The sequence below is a fragment of the Gordionus sp. m RMFG-2023 genome, chromosome 2 (assembly GCF_954871325.1).
Source record: "Gordionus sp. m RMFG-2023 chromosome 2, tfGorSpeb1-WG-v2, whole genome shotgun sequence".
Taxonomy (NCBI): domain Eukaryota; kingdom Metazoa; phylum Nematomorpha; class Gordioida; order Chordodea; family Parachordodidae; genus Gordionus; species Gordionus sp. m RMFG-2023.
This window is the reverse complement of record NC_088776.1, coordinates 31,816,679-31,836,446: the sequence shown is the minus strand read 5'-3', so window position 1 is coordinate 31,836,446 and position 19,768 is coordinate 31,816,679. Positions and strand designations below refer to the sequence as shown.

Genomic DNA, 19,768 nt, shown 5'->3' with positions numbered 1-19,768 from the left:
ATTTTAACAAATATGTTGCAAATAGTTCTTGCATAATTGAAACTTGGAGACTAAATTTATATGTATAAATTTTTATCTAATTGAAGATCATTTTCTGACCGACGACTTTCCAGATATACAACAAATTTAAGGCAAATTTTTGATTCACCCGTCCTTGATGTGTAATTTGTTAATAATTAAAAAAATATAAATGAAAGTTAAACTAAACTAAGCATACCTATATATTTAGATTTATTCATTTGACGTTCTAGAAGAGTTATTATTGTATGAATAAATAAAAATTCTTTATTATAAGTGGTATAAAAAATCATTCTAAAAGTAAAAAACATATTTGTATCACGGTTATAATTAAACTTTATTTTTTTTATTAGGGTATTTTTTTTCATGTTATGTATGGGTAATATAATGGATGCTAAATCTTGAGAATGCTGATCTATTAACTTTTATCCTATTTGGAAACTAATTATATATTTCTAGCAAACTAATAAATTATAGAATATAATATTTATACATTATGCTACATTAATGACCTGAATTTCAAGATACATGCTAATAAACTTTACAAAACTGTACTATATATTGTGAACATGAAACAATAAATTATATAATTACATTAGACACATTATTTTACTTGTAATATTCAGGATGCCTTCTAGCATTCCTGACATCATTCCATTAAACATTAAGAGAAATTCTTCGCTTTCTCCACAAAGAGAGAATCTATCTCCTATAACTCTCAAAAAGAGTATAGGTTTGTCTAGTGGAGTGGCTATGATAGTAGGAACAGTTATTGGTTCAGGAATATTTGTATCACCGTCAGGCGTAGTCAAGGAAACAGGGTCATCGGGTTCTGCCTTGATTGTGTGGGCAGCAGCGGGCTTGTTTTGTGGCATAGGTGCGAAATGTTATGCAGAGCTGGGCACAAGCATCCTTAGATCAGGTGGAGACTATGCATATTCTCAGGAGGCCTTTGGATCATTGCCCGCCTTTCTATATTTATGGTCAGCCCTGCTCGTTATCATCCCTGCTGGAAACGCTATCATTGCTTTAACATTCGCTAATTATTTGGTGAGACCTTTTATTTCTGATGCTTTTGAGGATTGCGCGACCCCTCACAGAATTGGAGTCATTCTAATTTCTATTTCTAGCATAGGTAATACATGCAAGTTTTAATCTAAATAAATTTTAAATTACTTTAAGAATGATCAAATTTATTATTGAAAATCAGAATTTGTAAAATATTAGAATATTTTTTAAAGAAATCATATAAGATCAAATGAATTTATTATATTTAAGCTGGTCGGCAAATTACAATCAACAATTTCCTTGAGGTTTGGCCCTACAGATTATTTAAGATTAAATATTGTCAATTTAATTAGTTACTAGTCTGAATTATCAAATTTCAAATGTATTTTAGAAACAAACACATTGAATTAAAAAAAATTTACCAACTAATTTGTTTGAGTTAATCTAGGTATAAGAATATAAAATAAATATTTTACATTAATAAAAAACTCGAATCTATGCGTTGGCATTTGGAAATCCAACGAATTCAATATTCCACGACATATTTTTAATAATCAATAAATATAATATAATTATTAAATTTTGTTCATTATACCTTGGTATTTTACAATAAATAAAGGTTTTGAAAAAAAATTGAGTGTTCATGATTTAAAATTAAAATTTAAATAATCTATAATAATCGCAAGATATCAGTGATGCGGTCTAGTTTTATATATTTTTTATTTGTTATAAAACATATTTTATTGTTTGACTTGTAGTATTTTTAGAATCTCCTTAAAATTTGCAGTTTATTGATATTATATATCGAGATATTTAGTCTTCAAAAAAAAATAGTTAAAATTATTTCTAGGAACTTTTGAAAGAGTATATATTTTTCATTATAGTGTAGTTGATATTAAATATAAAAATATAATTATTAAACTTTATTTGAATAGCAGCTGATATAATATGTTATCAAAATGTAATAGCATTTTTTCTAAGATAAAATTAATAAAGGTGAAAAATATAGAAATAGAGTTTACGGGAAAGGATAAGGGATATAAAAAGGAAGCTAGGAGAAGGGAAGATAGAAGGCATAGACATGGAAGGTTATTCAATGGCAGAGATAAAACTTAGATAGTTAGAGCAAATTAAAAAAAATTTATTAAACCAAAAATTAAATCTGATATCCTTTTGTTTTGTTAATAAATCTGTCAATTCTAAAATTAAATTTATAAAATAAATAAAATTGTGAGAGCGATAAATTATCAATATTTTCTGCAAATTTCATTAAATTCTATTACAGGGTCTAAAGCTATGCGCATTCAAAGTTGGGCAAATAGAATTCGAACTCTCCAATACGAAAAAATAAAAATAATTATTTTGCAAACTGCATTTCAGCCCCCCTCCCCTCTAAAAATTACCTGTCCTCGTAAATATAATTTTAAGCTAATAAAAAATTTTCCCTATAAACCCCCCCCCCCCAACCACCCACATCTCCCTTCTCCCCAAAAGATATACAATATATCACAAAGAAGAACTCGAAAGAAAAATTAGTAAAAGTTAATAATTTAAAATAAAAAAAAATAATGAAAACCCAAAATTATTTTATAAAATTATAATATAGCCAAATGCCTGCAATAAATGGACCTAAAGACCTCCAATAAATTTATGGCGGGAAAACCAGCTTAATAGTAATTTCCCTCCTTATAGGAAAATCCTATATACGCCTAAGCATTCACTTCACTACCTAATTTACTAAAAATTATGACCTTATAATAATGAAATTTACATTTAAGCAGACAATAACAAAACAGTAAAGATGAATTGAGTATGATTAAAATATTAAGGCGAGAAAAAGTTTATGCAATCAAAAAGTTTTTGCAGGAATTTCCTAACAGAAGCTAGCTTATCGCAGCTTTGAATTGATTGATTGCATTTATTGATGCTACCGGATCTGCAGAAAAATGGTATGGTAGTGGTGAGTGGAACCACGCACAGCTCGTAAAATCTTGCTATATTGGAACACTAATATTGAGCTAAGGTGGCCACCCTGGCACTTACAGAACAATTCGTCAAGTATCCAGAGAAACGGTGGAATGTTTAAAAAAGAAACAAGCCTAAGACAGCGGATGCGAATAAGATTGCCCATGAAACGTACCAAACAACTACTACAAAAATAGTAGAAGAAAATCTGTTTACAATAACTCCACCGATATCTGCAAAATGATAGGGTGCACGTTGCAGTTCCATAGCCAATCGATTGTTCCCTACTCGTTTGAATTTTTCTAAATCATCTTAGTTTTAGGGTATTAAGTCTTAGCTGCACAGAGCTCATCATTATCGATATAGGGACCAAAATTAACGCTCTATACTATCGTGATGTTATTATCGGTGAGCACTTATCGCCTGAATTCTTCATATTCCACCAGGACAGTCCAGCTCACCAAGCAGAAAAACTGTGGATCTGCTTTTAATAGAAATTCCAGATTTTATTTCATCTATTCTTTGCACCCCCCCCCCTTCCCAATAGTCCTGATCTCAATCCGACTATAAGATATGGAGCGTCCTTCAAGAACGTGTTTATGAAACTCATATACTCGTTAGCCATCTGAAATAGCTACTTGTGGAGGAATGGACTTGTTTTGATAAAATTATTGATCGGCCAATCGATGAATGGCGAGATCGTCTTAGAATCGAGCTAATGGCGGGCATTTTGAACATCAGCTTTTAAAAACAACAATTAACTCAAATTAATTTTAATGTTGATGTTTTCATATTTTTGTGAAATCGTAAAATTTAATTTATAAAAATAAAAAATAATACTTTGCATGTTGGAAAGTTCGGATTTTGTTTGTCTAACTTTGAATTACATATCCTTGAATCCTCTGGATAGAATATAATCAAATTTGAAAACATTGATAATTTATCCTTCTGCCAATCTATTAATTTTTATTGAATTAATAGATTTAATACTATTGCAAAAAGGGTATCGGTTCAATTCGGACACAGTGTATAATACCCTACCCCATATATTTCTAGCCTTTCTACCTTCCCTCTAAACCATAGCTACCTATTTGAGTAGGTCACTTTAGGAGAAAAGAAATTGTTTAAAACTGTGAATCGAACTAGTGACTCAACCGAGATGATATTTCTGAGCTACCAAGCCTCTTCTTACACTTCCCATTTTGGAACAATATTCTTTTCTGGAACTAATCTAGGCTCGATTCATTGTTTTTCTAAAACCAACCGGCGTAAGCGGTTAGATAAGGGTTATAGGGATATAAGATTGAAAATTAAGGGGTTAGGTTAAGATAAAGATAATTTTTTTCATTTAAATCTAAATAGTTAAAAAAATACATGAAATTATAAATGATCAAATAGTAGCTATAAGGCTATTTCCAAACAACATATTTCCAAACGGTTTTTGAGGCATGTTTTCAATAATTTTTATTATTTCCAAAGAAAGGTTAATAATTTGTCGAATTAATTTTTTTATATAATATATAATTTTTTAAAAACGCTACGATTAGGATTTCAGACGCCATCTAATCGTTAATAAAAACTAAACCTTGGTAATAAAAAAAATCCGAAAACATGCCTCAAAAATCACTTTGAAAAATGTTATGTTTGGAAATGGTCTAAGATTAATTTAAATTGAGGAATTTTTTATAAAAATCCCCTTCCCATTAGACATTTCTGGCTACTTGCCTCAAATAACTACACTTTTACCATGAAACTATATGCATATAAGAAAAAGGAATGAATGTTGCTCTAATCAAAAATCTCATTATAAGATGGTTATGATGATTTGAGTACACTGAAAGTAAAATGGGGAATATGTAATTGTATAAAATAGTGTTGAACTAATCGGAAAAATTTATAGAAAAGTGCATTAAAGTAATAAATATAATTGATATCGAGAAGAATGAAACTGACGACCACAAATAAATGCTAAAATATCATATAAAACTTTAAATTATAAAATTTTAAATATAAGTTTTGAAAGATAATATTAAGAAAATGGTGTAATCTGGAATAGTTCTTTTTAAGAGGTTATCTTTAAAAAAAACTAAATTATTTGCTCCTTTGACCTCTGATATTTAATAAATATGTCTCAGTCCTTCTGGTTTTATATTATTTATTTATTTTTAATTAAATTTCTTAGATGTTTTGGTAAGATATTAAACAACGGATCTTAGAATTAATCTTTCCCCGCAGAGCTCAAATCTTTGTAACGATTAGATTTTAAATTATTATTTATCATAAGTTAGAATTATTATATAATTATATTTAGAAAAAGTGTGTAAATGAAGACGTTATAAACTAGATCAGGCTTAGTTATAACGTATCTAATAGTAACGAATACAAATAATGTTTAGTTCGAATAAGAATAAAGAATTATTAGATTTGAATAATCCGAATAAAGAATTATTCGACTAATTATTAGCATAATCTAATTATTCGACTAATTATTAGCATAATCTAATTATTCGACTAAGCTTAATTCGAATTATATCATTCAAATAAATGATCGAATATTCGATATTTCGGAATAATTAATAAAATATTTTTTAATTAACTAAATTGTTTGTTTTTTCTATTAATCTAATGGGTGCTTGTAAAAGCCTTTTCTTAGTTGGAACTAATTTGCTGTCATAACTTCATGCCTTATAAAGAAGAAACAATAAGAAGAAATTAATTGTATTAAATATTGGTTTGACATTATAAATTAAATGAATATGCATTTTAATTTCAAATAACTTGATCGCAAGTTCTTGATCATTACATTATTATAAGCAATTTTTCTGTTCAAAATTAGATATGCAATAAAATAAATTAAAAATTCTGTTAATATATTTTCATATTAATATAATATTTTTAAAAAACGAATTATTCGAATAATTCGATCGAATAAAAATAGTAAATTTTTCTATTTGTTTTTGAAAAGGCCTACACTAGATTAAATCAAGTTTGCCATTCGTAAATATTTTGGACTATGTTAGGCAAATGTAAAGTAATATATTAATATTTGTAATATCTTGTAAAAATAATTTATAATTATTTACTTTAATTTATTTAAATATTTACAAAAACTTGACATGATGTCCATTTATTTATCAACGATAAAGGTTTATTAACGTTCATAAACTGTTATAACGTGAGATGGGCAACTCGATTGCAGAATATTTTAACAATGGCTAAGTTGGGTGCATTGGCTTTTATTATGACTCTCGGACTTCTAAATATCTCCAAAGGTTAAGGAAAGAACTTATTTAATGAGTTACATTTTTTTATCATAAATTACAAAATTGGAAATTATAAACATAAACATTTTAATCATAACTACCCCGATTCATATAAGTTTGGCCACCTGTAAAATTTAAATAATTACTAAAGTTAATAAAATTCTTTTTATTAATATAAAATATGATTTTTATTTAGAATTATAATATAAATAATTTCACACTTTGGCTATGCGTTACCGTTAAGATGAAAATCAATTTGAATGGAGTTTGCATGCCTTGCGCATCTGAATATTTCTTACTTTTCTTAATGATTAATTACTTATAGGCATCCTTTATCCACTCTGAAAACATATATTATATTTTCATTTAATAAAATTTATTTCTATCATTCTGTCATCGATGACTTATATTCATTGTTTTAATCATAATCTACATTGCATCTAGTGATTTAAAATTGCTGTAAATATTTTCCTACAATTCTTAATTTTTTTAATCACATATTTCTTATTTAATATAACCAAAAAATATGCTAGTATTACATTTAAGCGACTCTTAGACCATAGATGGACTAATCTAGAAACATCTTGTTTAATTTATAAAAATTTTAAAGGTATCAGCTGTGTATTATTTTTATTTTCTTATAAGTGAAGTTTCCACAAATGATTCAATGCAAGCTTCTTGTTTTGTTTTAATTTATTAATATTAATTTATTATTTTCGCCTTTTTATATAATTCAAAATTTTTATAAAAAAGAAATTTTATAAAACAGAAATGATTATTTTTTAAATGTAAAAAATGAGGCAAAACATTGAAAAAGCTAGTTTGAATCCTTTCAGTAAAATTTATAGGCTAAGGGCACCTAAACCTCTTTTAAAAATCGTAGATGCATCTATGAACCTTAGAAGAGTCTCTAAGCCATAAAATCAAATAGTTTAAATTTGATAAAATGTGAAATTTGTAGCTAATCTTATATTTATAAAATTAAAATTAATTATTTTTTAGAAATAATATTATTTAATAAAATTTATAATTTTTTAAAGCCTTGTGGGATTTTTAGTGGGTTTTTCGATTTAACTATTTCGTAAAGTTATGGTATTAAACTTATTTATAAATATGAAATTTGTCTTTGCGGTATATACCAAAAATTCTTATTAATATTTTTATTTATTTAAATATAATTAGGTAAATATGAATATCTAAAAATTTCGACGTTATTTAAAGGAACAACTGTTGACATCGGAAAACTATCTTTGTCCTTCTATTCCGCCTTCTTTTCATATTCCGGATGGTTTATTTTAATTTATTTATATTGAAGGCGGTATTTACATGAAAAGAATTAAGCCTTTTTCTTCTTAGTTCAATTAAATAGCTATCATAAACTAAGATATACCATGTTCCATAGTATTTTTAAATATATTTGACTAAATCACATTCAGAAATGTTATAGATATAAATAATTTCTCTTAAAATTTTACCAACTATAATTTAAATGTATTTAGAATGCCTCTTATGGTTTCATTTTTACTTTTTAATTTCGCTTAAAATTTTACCAAATATTATTTAAATATATTCAAAGTTTCATTTTTAGTTTTTGAATTTTATTCTCATTTTTTTGTGTCTTACTTTATATTGGAAGATTATGGAGATATTAAAATATTTTCATTAACCTTCAATAAAGGTTCAATATATAAAATATTTTATAGACGTTTCGAATGGACCAATAAAAAGTGATGTGATATTTGCATAGATAGTTATATTTAGAAGGGCACACCTTACTTATTGTTGTAATATGTAAATTTCAAATAAATCGACTGTTTAACAGAAAAACGAAACTATTTATTAGATTATTTGAGTAAAGACGATGCAAATGAATGGGAAAGAAAAATATATATAATCGGGAATATTTTACTTAAAAGAAAGAGGGATCATGATTTTACGAACTTAATTTTTAATCTTTTAATTTTAATTTTTTTATATTATTTTAATTTCTTATTTTAGTTATGTAATTAGTATTTATATCAATTAATAAATTCTCAACTACCACTTTTGTTACCGAAACTTAATGTTCTATGGACATATTCAGGCAATTAACTTTTCTCTATATGACAACTTTTCATTATTTTACACTTATATTTTACTTAAACTATTTTACATAATGTATAAAATACTTTATTTTTTAGGAATTATTTAAATTTTGCTCTTGAAGAAATCAATAACCCATACAAGTTCCAATATATATATATTTATGTATAATAATAACTTTTATCGCGAATGTTTATCATAGCGAATGGATTTTATAGAATATTTCTTATATGTCATATTTTGTGAAAATATGTAAAAATATAAGAGATATGATAAAATCTCCGACGTAATTATTTATATAAGTAACATTTTTGGAAAATCTATTCAATGATTTAATTTTCTTTTAACCTTAATCAATTATATAATGATTTGAGTTTTATTTGCAATATTTTTTTATGCTACCCTATCTATTTCTTCGTGACATAAATTCGAGGACTTAGAGGGATGATTTACCAATGATTTTTTAAAATTCGCTTTGATATTATTACCTATATAGAAATCTTATGCTAAAAATATTTACAGGCATGTCCCACTAAGTTATAAATTTCCCCAGCAAAAAAGTATAAATACATTTTTCTTTTTTTTCTCTTTAGCTTTCACCTTTTCTGGTGGTAAGCTCCTTCAACATCTCTCTCCACTTTATGTTATTCATACAATCTCTTTTATCTAATTTATACTTCTTCATATTGGCTCTGGCCCCATTGAAGTTTTGGCCTTCCTCTTTTACGTTTGCCCATCACTTCCAAACTCTCAACCTTCTATGTAGTTCATAGGCCTTCTTTTCATTGTGTGCCCATACCACCTAAGTCTGTTTACCATTAACTTAGTCTTAATGGGAACTACCTTTAAACTACTTAGTATTCTTGTACTGCTCACTTAATCCTTTCTTGTTACCCCAGCAATCATCCTGACCATTCTCATCTCCATAGTTTGTAGACTTATCTCGTCTGATTCTTTGGTTGGCCATGTTTCCGAACTGTATGGAACTGTAAATTTTTCCCTTTAATTTGTGTGGGATTTTTTTGTCAAATAGCACTCCAGATAAAAATCTTCACTTTAACCACCCTTTATTAATTTTACTTTTTATCTCTTTTTCATATCCTGTAATTCTTATATATTTTTCGGGAACCTTTTTGTGGCGTAGCGCCCACCAGAAGTTTTCTTGGGATTCTATCGAAGGCCTTTTCTAGATCGAGAAAGACTGTAGCTTTTTGTTCTTTTCCCTGTATTTATTTGCCTAATTGCGTGGTATCATGTTGATCTTCCAGGCATAAAGCCAAACTGACTCTCTCCTATTTCGATTAGTCTCTTAATCTTTTTTCTCTTATTTTTTCGTATAGGTTTAGACAGTGTGACATTAGTTTTATGCCCCTGTAATTTTGACAATTGTGTGGATCCCCTTTATATTTGAAGATAGGAACTAGATAGCTCTGCCTTCATTTTTGGGGAACCTCTTCATTTCCAAGTATTTTATTGTACAGATTTGTGAGGAGATGTATTCCATCATCTCCTAGTGCTTTAAGGCTTTCTATTGGAATATCTTCTGGACCCCTAGCTATGTTGTTTTTCATATGCTTGAGGCATGTGATTATTTCTTGTTCTGTTATAGGTTGTACAAGATTTTGACATGGGGAGTGTTCGTCTAGATGTAGTATGTGGAGATTAAAGTTGAGAAGCTCCTGAAAATATTCTTTCCATCTATTCATTATTTCCTTTTCCTTTATTATCAATTTCCCATCTTTATTCTTGATTACTTTCGGAGCTCCGTTTATATCCCTAGATTCTTTTCTCGCTGTTTGGCTAATCTTTATATTTTATTTTGCCCTTCTTTGGTATGTAGTTCTTCATACATGTCATTGTATGCCATAGATTTGACCCTAGCCACCGCCTTTGTAGCTAATCTCTTGGATTTTTTGTATCTTGTCTTGTCATCTGGGTTTTGGGATTTTTACCATATTTTATAAAAGGCTTTTTTCTCCTGTATAGTGGTTTTTACCTCTTCATTCCACCACCATGGTTCTTTGTATGATTTGTTACCTCCCCTTGTCAAGCCTAGTGTCGATTTGGCAGTGTCTATTAATCTGGATGAAAGGTCTGTCCACATTTTTTCACTGACTTGTGAGGAATCTATTTTCAATGTTTGCACTGATTGCAAAGGCATCTGTCATTGTTTTTAATTTGCCCCATTTGATGCATGGTTCCAGTTTTATCTTGTTTTGAGTGGATTTATTTGAGATGTGTAAATCCATGACTAGTAGCTTGTGTTGCACGACGATATCTTCTCCTGGGATGACTTTGCAGTCTATTACATCTTTTAATCTTCTGCGAGAGATTAGAATGTAATCTATCTGTGTTTTCCTTGTACCACATTCGTATGTTATTAAATGACTGTCTTTTTTCCTATAGTAGGTGTTGGTTAAGGCAAGGTCGAAGGCTTACGCAAATTTCAGTACATGCTTTCCTTCATCATTTCTTTCTCCATATCCAAAACCACCATGATGCCTTTTGTAGCTATCTCTTGCTTTCCCCACATGCGCATTTAAGTCACCATCAATTATGACTAGGTCATCCTTAGGGATTTCCATTACAACTTCATCAAGGATAGCTCTAAAGTCATCTTTCTCTTCTTCCTTGCAACCCGTTTGGGGAGCATATACTGAAAGGATGTGTAGTATTGATTGACCAATGCAGAGTTTTCTTCATTAATCTATCAGAGATCCTGTTGACTTCTACTACTGAGGAGGTTAGATCTTGACTGAGGATAATGCCGACACCGTTCCTATTGCTAACAATTCCATTATAGTACAATTTATACCCATCTCCAACCATTAAAGTCTTCTGATTTTTCCATTTCGTCTCTTGTATGCAAGCTATATCAACTTTTCTCTTGTTCAACATTGATGCCAATTCTCTCGTCTTACCTTTAAGCGTCCCAATATTCAAACTTGCTAATCTTGTCTTCTTTGCTTTGACCTTTACTTTACTTTTCACAGGATGGAGGTCTACACCCTGCGCGTCGCTTGGAGGAAACGCTCTAGCTTTCATATTCATACCATTTGTTTCCTTCATTTTGTTTATTGGACAGGTATCCTTAGAACCCGGCTGTCCAGGCCTGTCAGTGACCGGGATGCCATCTCTAAGCTTCGAAATTTATCTTACCATATGTCTTTACACATCAGTCATCGAAGAAAAACTTGAAAGTTTTTATGCTCCTTACCAGGATTTACCTTCGTCCTTCATCGTCCTTCTGTTTCTAAGCATACATCTAACCCATAAGGCCACCCCGGCGATACCAAAAAAGTATAAATATATAAGGGCAAATAAATCAAAAATAAACACTTAACCTGTTTTGCTATATGTGCAGGGCTGTAGCCAATAATTTTCAGCTAGGGGGGCCATCTGCTTACTTAGAGGGGCCACTATTTTTTTAAAATAAAACAAATAATTAAGCATTCGTAGAAATATTTTGCTATTTTTATTAAAAATTTTTAATGTAATATGAATACAAAATAATACTATTATATAATACGACGATTTTTAAATTATAACATAATTGAATTTAAGGATAAATTTGTTATTTTTTTTCCATAAGCCAACAATACTAAATTTTGCTTAATTTGAACTTCATCGACTCTCTAGTACTCGATAGAACTCCTCTCTTTATTATAGAGAAAGAAGCCATAGAAGAAGCCGTTGGTACCCCAATGATGATGGCTGCTGATTAGCATTTATACAATTCTTTAAATGCATGATGATATTTTTTAAAATATTTAAGGTATTTTCAAAATTATGTGTTTAACTTCTACAGCTAATTTTTTGGCTATTTCATTTCTTCATGTAACGTTTCCATATTTAAGTTTAATAATTATTCTAACCCGGTCATTTTATTCGATATAAAATAATCAGGGTCAAAGGGAGACAATGTATTGAAACATGATAGAAGATTATAATCTTTTTGTATAAATCTATCTAAAAAAAGATCAACAAAGTAATCCATAATTTCATAATTCCTTTTTAAAGAACTCCAATTGGATTCTTATTCACAATCAAATTGTAATTTGGTCTCGACTTAAAAATCTTGATAATTTATAGGCGTTTTACGTACGTTTGATGATTTTTGGGGAGTGAGATTATATTTTGTTAAAAATTCTTCAGCCTTAATTCTAATCAAATCAATAATCGCTTCTTCTATTTTTAATATATTGATTGTAGAATCAATGCAATTTTTAGTATCCACTAGATAAGTACATACTGACTGTAGACACTTATATAGTGGATTCATTGCTATTAATATCTCATAAATTATTAACGCATTGAGATATATGACCAGAGGCTTCCACTGAATTATGAGTGAATCCCTCTGAATTAAGAGTTCTATTAGAAAAGTAAAATAATACTTCACCAATAGCCTCAAAATTATCATAAATGATGCGAGGTGTTTCTAAATGACCAATCCACCTCTGGTCTTCTTAAGAGTATGGCCTGCATATTTACAGGATGATACGTTATAGCGCCTAAAGATTATACAATGCATTGGATAAATTAAAAAATACTAGAAATGATAACAATATTATTATACCAATTTTGAACCACATGATGCAACATGTGGTTGTAGCAATATATAAAACGAACCTTTTTATTAATTTTTTTTGAAGCAGGATTTGCACTCCTCGGCCAGACATAACGTTTGCACCATCATATGCCTGGCTTATTATATGCATTGAATTATGATTTAACTCATTAAGTTGCTTTAAATGCATAGTAATGCTTTCAGCAGAAGGATACTGTAAATGAATAATTCCTATTAAATTTTCATGGACTTCTCCAGAAAATAGAGCGAATAATTATGCTCAGGATTTCATAACCTGATGCATCTTTTGTCTCATAAGCCTTAAGACAAAAAAAGGCATCTCACTTTTGTTATATTTATCTGAAATATAATCAAGCATCATATCTGCCATAATAGATATTACTTCGTTTTGAATCTTGGGTGATGTATATCGGGTATTTTTGGCTTTAAATTTCATAATCTTATTTAATTCAGGATCTTTTTGGATGGTGTAAGAAAACATTGCTATAAATAGTCCAGAAGAATAAATTATGTTTCTACATTTGCAGCTCCGTAATTTTTGTTGAATAGCTCATGTAATCTAAGAAATAGATAGTAACGATTGCGGTTAATTTGTTATACCAAAATTGTTGTTATCTCAGTATTTTCTTCATAAATCTAAAATATTCACCACTGTTTTAAATAACTGGTTATATGGGGCATACTTAATATTATTTTGTCTATAATCGGGCCATTTTTAAAAATCAACCCAAATCGGGCTGTTTAGAAACACTACTTGCACAACAATTACCAAATTTTATAAAAATTTTATAAGACCCTTTTTTTTTTTTAATAAATATTTACGGAATGGTATCAATCTGTTTTCTTAGATTAGGTATATATATATATCATGACTTGAGTAACCACTTGATTAGCTTCAGAAAATGGCTATTTTTTATGTTTTGTACCCAGATCTATATCAGAGACCTTCATAAGATAATAATATTGTGATTGAACCATAATAAATAAAATAATTATCATTGAAATAAGTATTACAATTAAAACTTGATAATTAAGCGCTTATATAATGTTATACACAAACATACATGAAAATAATAAAATATTATAAAACAGGATAGTAAGAAATTTACAAACTAGACATGTTTTTTGAATAAATATTTAAAATTTATTTTAAAAATATAAAAATAATCAATTACAAAATTTTTTAATTAGGGGGGCCGGAAAAATTTATGGGGGCCAAAGATTTTTTCTAGGGGACAGGTTTAAGGGCCAAAATAATATTTTTTTTTTGGGGGGGGGGGGCTGGCTCCCTTTTTCCTCTGGCTACGGTCCTGTCTTGATATGGAAACTAAAGATCTCAAGCCCGACACAAGTTGCCTGCCCAGCTCATTTTTATCCTGCCCGGCCAGTTAAAATTATCTTATAAGTTCTCAACAACCCTAAAAAATTTGTACGGAATTTCCTGCACATTTATAATATCTATAAATGTGCTTTTCTACCAATGACAGTTAAGCCTCTTATATCTTTTTTCTATGCCCAACTATTTTTACAATAATTTTTTTATAAATCACTGTGTTTGATATCTGTATTTTATATTGGATATCATAAATAACTTGTTTAGTTCCCTGTTAACAATTAGACAGTCAAAACATATTCAAATCTAATCAAAATATTAGCTTTGAAATTCAAAAAATATATCAAAATGTTAATGTCCCGAGCTGTTATTAAAATCTTACAAAAACTCAGAAATTTGAAATACTCTGCCTGATTTATAAATATATATAAATAGCCACACCCGACCATGCCCAATTTATTTATCTAATTTCCTTGCTTGAAAATATTTATGTACGACAACCGACCGTCTCCGGTACAATTTTCTCGGCTTTTTGTTAGGCTTTTTTATTATTTTTTTGAATTTCGCGGGTTAGACTTTGCAGATCTCTAATAGGAACAACTCCATACCCATCTTAAATAAAGAAAATATCTATTTATTATAGTTTGAATGATACTACTATATATCCGAGGTAAAAATTTTAACCCCCCCCCCCCATTCTTTCCGACCCATATATGATTAAAATATATATTATATACACCCTTAGTTAGTAGTTTTATTTTATTTTTATATATATTACTGATTTATTCTCCGATGACTTTTATTCTTCCTACAGATTTTGTTTCCCCAAATTTTTAAAATAAAGTTTCTTTCCTCGCCCTGTGAGATTTTTTCACAGTATTTTTCTGTTTTTTTTTGATTTTTTTTCGTTTTATACTTTAACCTCATTATTTGAACGTTTTTTTCCACAAACTATTTCCCCATTGCCAATTCTCGTAAAAATAACAATACAGCGGGAATTATACTTAATATAAATTTTAACTAAATAAAATTGAATACAAGAATTTAACATAGCTAATATTTATAATTATTTTTATTGATAATTATATGTATGTTATGTACAATGCGCCCCCATCTGGGAGAAATAATTTTTATTATTTTTGGACAAGAGTTTTTAAGCAAAATATATCAAACTTGGAAAATTTTCCAAAGGATTAACAGTATTAAGAAAACATATAGAAACTACATTGTCATATTTAAGGTTTTATGCTCGAAAGCAAACGGACTATTTGAATTAACATTTACCCCATCAATCGCTCTACCTCTGTCTCTCCTATCTTTTTATCCTTGTTTTAAAATTTTAAAAATTATGAACAAAATTTTATTTTAATTTTAAAGGAATTTGCCTAGAGCAATTAACATATCCATACCTCTGATTACTATAGTTTATTTGTTGACAAATATTTCATATTTCACCGTTCTATCGCCCTTTGAGATGGAGACTTCCAAAGCAGTGGCAGTCGTAAGCATCTTTTTCTTATTGGAAAAAAATTTAAATGTTAATTGTTCATATTTTAATATAATTATAAAGACTTTCGCTAAAAACTCACCTGGAAGTTTGACTTGGATTATTCAACTTTTTGTATCTGCTTCTACGTTAGGAAGCCTGAATGGTTGTCTTTTTACTTCTTCCAGGTATATGCAATTTAGGTTTGTGTTAATAAAAATTTTTTAAATAAAGGGGACGCCCTAATGTCTTAAGAAGGAAACCCCGCCTTTAGTATTTCATCTCAATTTGTTTTAGAAATAGAACAAGAGGTCAGTGGTCAAATGTTTTTAATTTTTATAAGTTGTATGTTTTGCAAATCAAATTTTAAAATTATATATATCAGTGTTCTGCAGAAATACCAATTGCATGGTCCGGCTCGGATTTATAAAAAAAATTATGCAAATCCAAGTTTTTATCTTTAAGCCCGGCCCGGGTATTTAAAAATATTATTTAGACCTGGCCCGGACTTATTTAAAAACCCGGGTGTAAAATTTTTTTACGAACCCGATTTGTAAAATTTTTTAAAGGCCCACGTTTAAATAAAATTTTCGGAAAAAATATACCTATTCGGCATTTATATTTTCTAACAATCGATGAAATAGTTTTGAAATGAAAATAGGAAGTGTAAGAAGTGAATTTATGTAATAAATTATTCCATGATTCAACAATTTTTAATATATTTTTTTAAATTTTTATATACAACAGAGACCTGCAGAGGTGCTATTTGCACGGCGGCCCAGCCTGGATTTTTTTTAACATGATCGGCCCGGCCCTTATTTTTTTAAAATATATTATATTTATTTTTAATTTTTATAGGCAATAATGGCGATTTAAGATATTTGGTTTTAAAATATACGGCCTGGCACGGCCCGGGTATTTCTCAAAAAAATTTTTAGGTCCGGCAGCCCCGGAGTATTTGGGTCGGGCTACGCCTGATCGGGTCGGGTGACCAGGCCTGCAGATATAATATATAATAGTCGCAATTTAAAATATATTGCTTAATCTTTTTTTTTTAAATTTATGCCTCGGGTTTTGGGCTGGACCTGCAGGTCTCTGATATTTATATTAGAATAGTTTATATTTATAATTAAAATATTTTAGATAAAGATATTTAAAAATAAATTTTGGCAGGGTTTCAACTTCAATTTTACTATGCGCCTTTACAACTCAGATAAATTGATTAAATTTAAATATATAATAAAATATAGTTACTACTGTTGGCTCCAATTTTTATTTTTAGAGTTTACTATCATAGACTTATAATATAAATCAACTGCTCACTCATTATATTGATTCTGTGAAAATCATGAAAATATATAGAATCTTCCATTTCTGAACAAGAAAAGCTTAATTTATTAATAATAATATGTAATAATTTATATCTTTATAAATCATTTGTATAAATTAATTTAAAATCCTTTAGTTTGAAAGAAATATAGATGAATATGATAGGTATTTATATTTTATTTACCATAAAATTTCTAATGCAAGTTAGCGTTAGCCTTTTATAATATAAAACATTTTTAAAAATCAGGTCTTAATAAGAAGTATTGGTAGTACAGTGTTACAAATATCTTGGGAGGTTAAAACAGATACTTTTTTCCCACAAGGGAAGAAGTAAATTTTTATAAACAACTTGGTTTTGGACCTGATTGAAAGTTTTAAATAGAAAGGTATTAATATAAATCTTTTGGGTGTAATTTAAAGATGATAGTGGTAATTTTCTTTACTCAAAGAGGGAAAATAAAAATTTTTAATCAACTTGGTTTTGGACCGTATAAAAGATTTTGAGCATGATATAAGTTAAAACCTGCAAAATAAAAATTTTCCGCCTAAACCCGTCCTCCTGTGCCAATTTTTTTAGATCTAAGCCCTACCCATGGCCCGATACGGCCAGTTGTAAAAAGCATATAGTGAAGAAATTTTAAACTCAAAATATTAAGTTTATATACTCTATTTAAATGTTATGTAGTAAATTTATATATTCAGCAATGACTTTGATAATTTAATGATGTTATCTATTTGATTCTATTTATCACAAATTATTATAGGAAAATGTATAGAAAATATTTCCCATAATACATTTTTTTAGTTTTTTATTTCTTAAATTCATTTTAAACTAGTGATATTGAATTAGGTAAAAAGGACGAATAGGAAGGAAATTTAACGTTATTTTCTAGCTACAGGCCGGTATTTTCTTGATGTTATTACCTGTTTGGGCTGACGAGCCGGCTCCTTTGCCTTAAAATTGATAGATTTTGATTTCGATAATAACTTGATCGCATTTTTTTTATCATAAATTATAATATTTTTTCTGTTTAAAATTAGATGTGCAATAAAGATGTTAATAATTTCTGTCAATATATTTTCATATGAATTATTTTATAATATTAAAAAAAACGAATCATTCGAGTAATTCAAATCGAATACAAATAGTAAATTTATTATTCGTGTGAACAATTCTTATTGAAATTTAGTAATATCTGCCCTATCTAATTAAGTTAGAGTGCTAAAATTTGGCTTATTATTATTTAAAAAAAGACTTCCCACCCCCTTCCTTTACTAAACTTTTTAAGCCATGCACCTAATCTACCCTTCATAAGTCGCAAAATTTAAGCAAAGTCTGATAGCTATTGAATTGCCCAATATTGAGTATTTATTTATATTTCATATCTTTTTTGATGTTATTTAAATCTTTTTAGATTATTCTTTGTAGGAGCTCGAGCTCGTCATTTACCAGAATGTGTGGCAATGATTAATATAAACAAATTTAGCCCTATTCCAGCTATACTATTTACGGTAAAAAAACAATTAAAGAAGAGAGGAAGGGAGAGTAAATAGAAAACTAAAATTTAATAAAGAACTCTCCTCTCAATATCATGATAAGATTTTTTTTTATAGGGAAAGTAGCATGAGGGGAGTTAATTTAGATAGCAAATCACTTATTTAAATTCAGTATTTTAAAATATTATAATGGTATAAAATATTAACTCAAATAACAGTACAATTTAATTTTAACCCATTTGCTTAAATTATTTATAGGCTTTGATGTCAATATTGATGTGCATATTTGAGGATATTTTAGCACTCATAAACTATTTGAGTTTTGTGGAATCGGTATTTGTAGGCTTTTCGGTTGCAGCTCTCTTATGGTTAAGATTTAAAAATCCTGAGATGTATCGACCTATCAAAGTATAACTACTTAATTTATTTTATATAAATAATTTAGAAAATGTTGTTATTTCAATTGTTTGTAATTCTCGAATAATTAGTTAAATCTAATCCTGCCTGTTTCTATAATTTATTTATTAAATTTTAACTACATAGGTCAATCTTATTTTACCCGTATTATTCTTCTTAATGTGCATATTCTTGGTACTTCTCCCTCTTGTAACTAGTCCAGAAATTTGTGGTATTGGACTCTTAATGATCTTAGCCGGTATTCCCATATATTATTGCACTATTGAGTTTAAGAAAATGCCAAAATGGATTAAAAATATCTTTAACAGTAATTAAAAAAATATAGATAAAAATCTTTAGAATTATTTTTAGAACAACTTACGATATTCACTCAAAAGCTATTATATTGCTTACCTGAAAAAGAAGAATGAAATTTATATCATTCAAACCCTATTTTATTTTGAATTCGATTTACAATATTAAATTATTATTAGTTTATGCTCAATTAATGGATTGATTATTCATTAAAAATAAAGACTTATTTTTACAATGTGTTATCTGACTATGCATATATCTCAAAATTTTTATAAGTATTTCTTAAATTAAGCTGTTAATTTTTCTAAAGGTGCTGCTGAACTAAAATTTAAAAAAGTAATAGGGAATTTTTTCTTGAGAATTATCCGCGATTCATAAATTATAATGTTAGGTATTTTTTTTCCTCTTTAAAATAAACAAAAATATTTTTTGTACAAACTTGTGATATTCAAATTAATATTTTTATACAAAAATGTCTTATGCAA

At 28.3% G+C, this 19,768-nt stretch overlaps 1 protein-coding gene across 1 annotated transcript; it reads left to right on the top strand.

Annotated features, from left to right (window-relative positions):
- The first annotated feature begins 645 nt into the window (after positions 1-645).
- Positions 646-19,304, top strand: LOC135924260 (large neutral amino acids transporter small subunit 1-like). The gene is made up of 9 exons (XM_065459315.1): positions 646-1,153; positions 6,138-6,263; positions 7,437-7,542; positions 8,435-8,479; positions 15,638-15,761; positions 15,831-15,934; positions 18,491-18,587; positions 18,831-18,980; positions 19,116-19,304. The coding sequence occupies exons 1-9, from the start codon at positions 646-648 to the stop codon at positions 19,302-19,304; spliced, it is 1,449 nt and encodes a 482-aa protein (XP_065315387.1).
- The last annotated feature ends 464 nt before the right edge of the window (positions 19,305-19,768 follow it).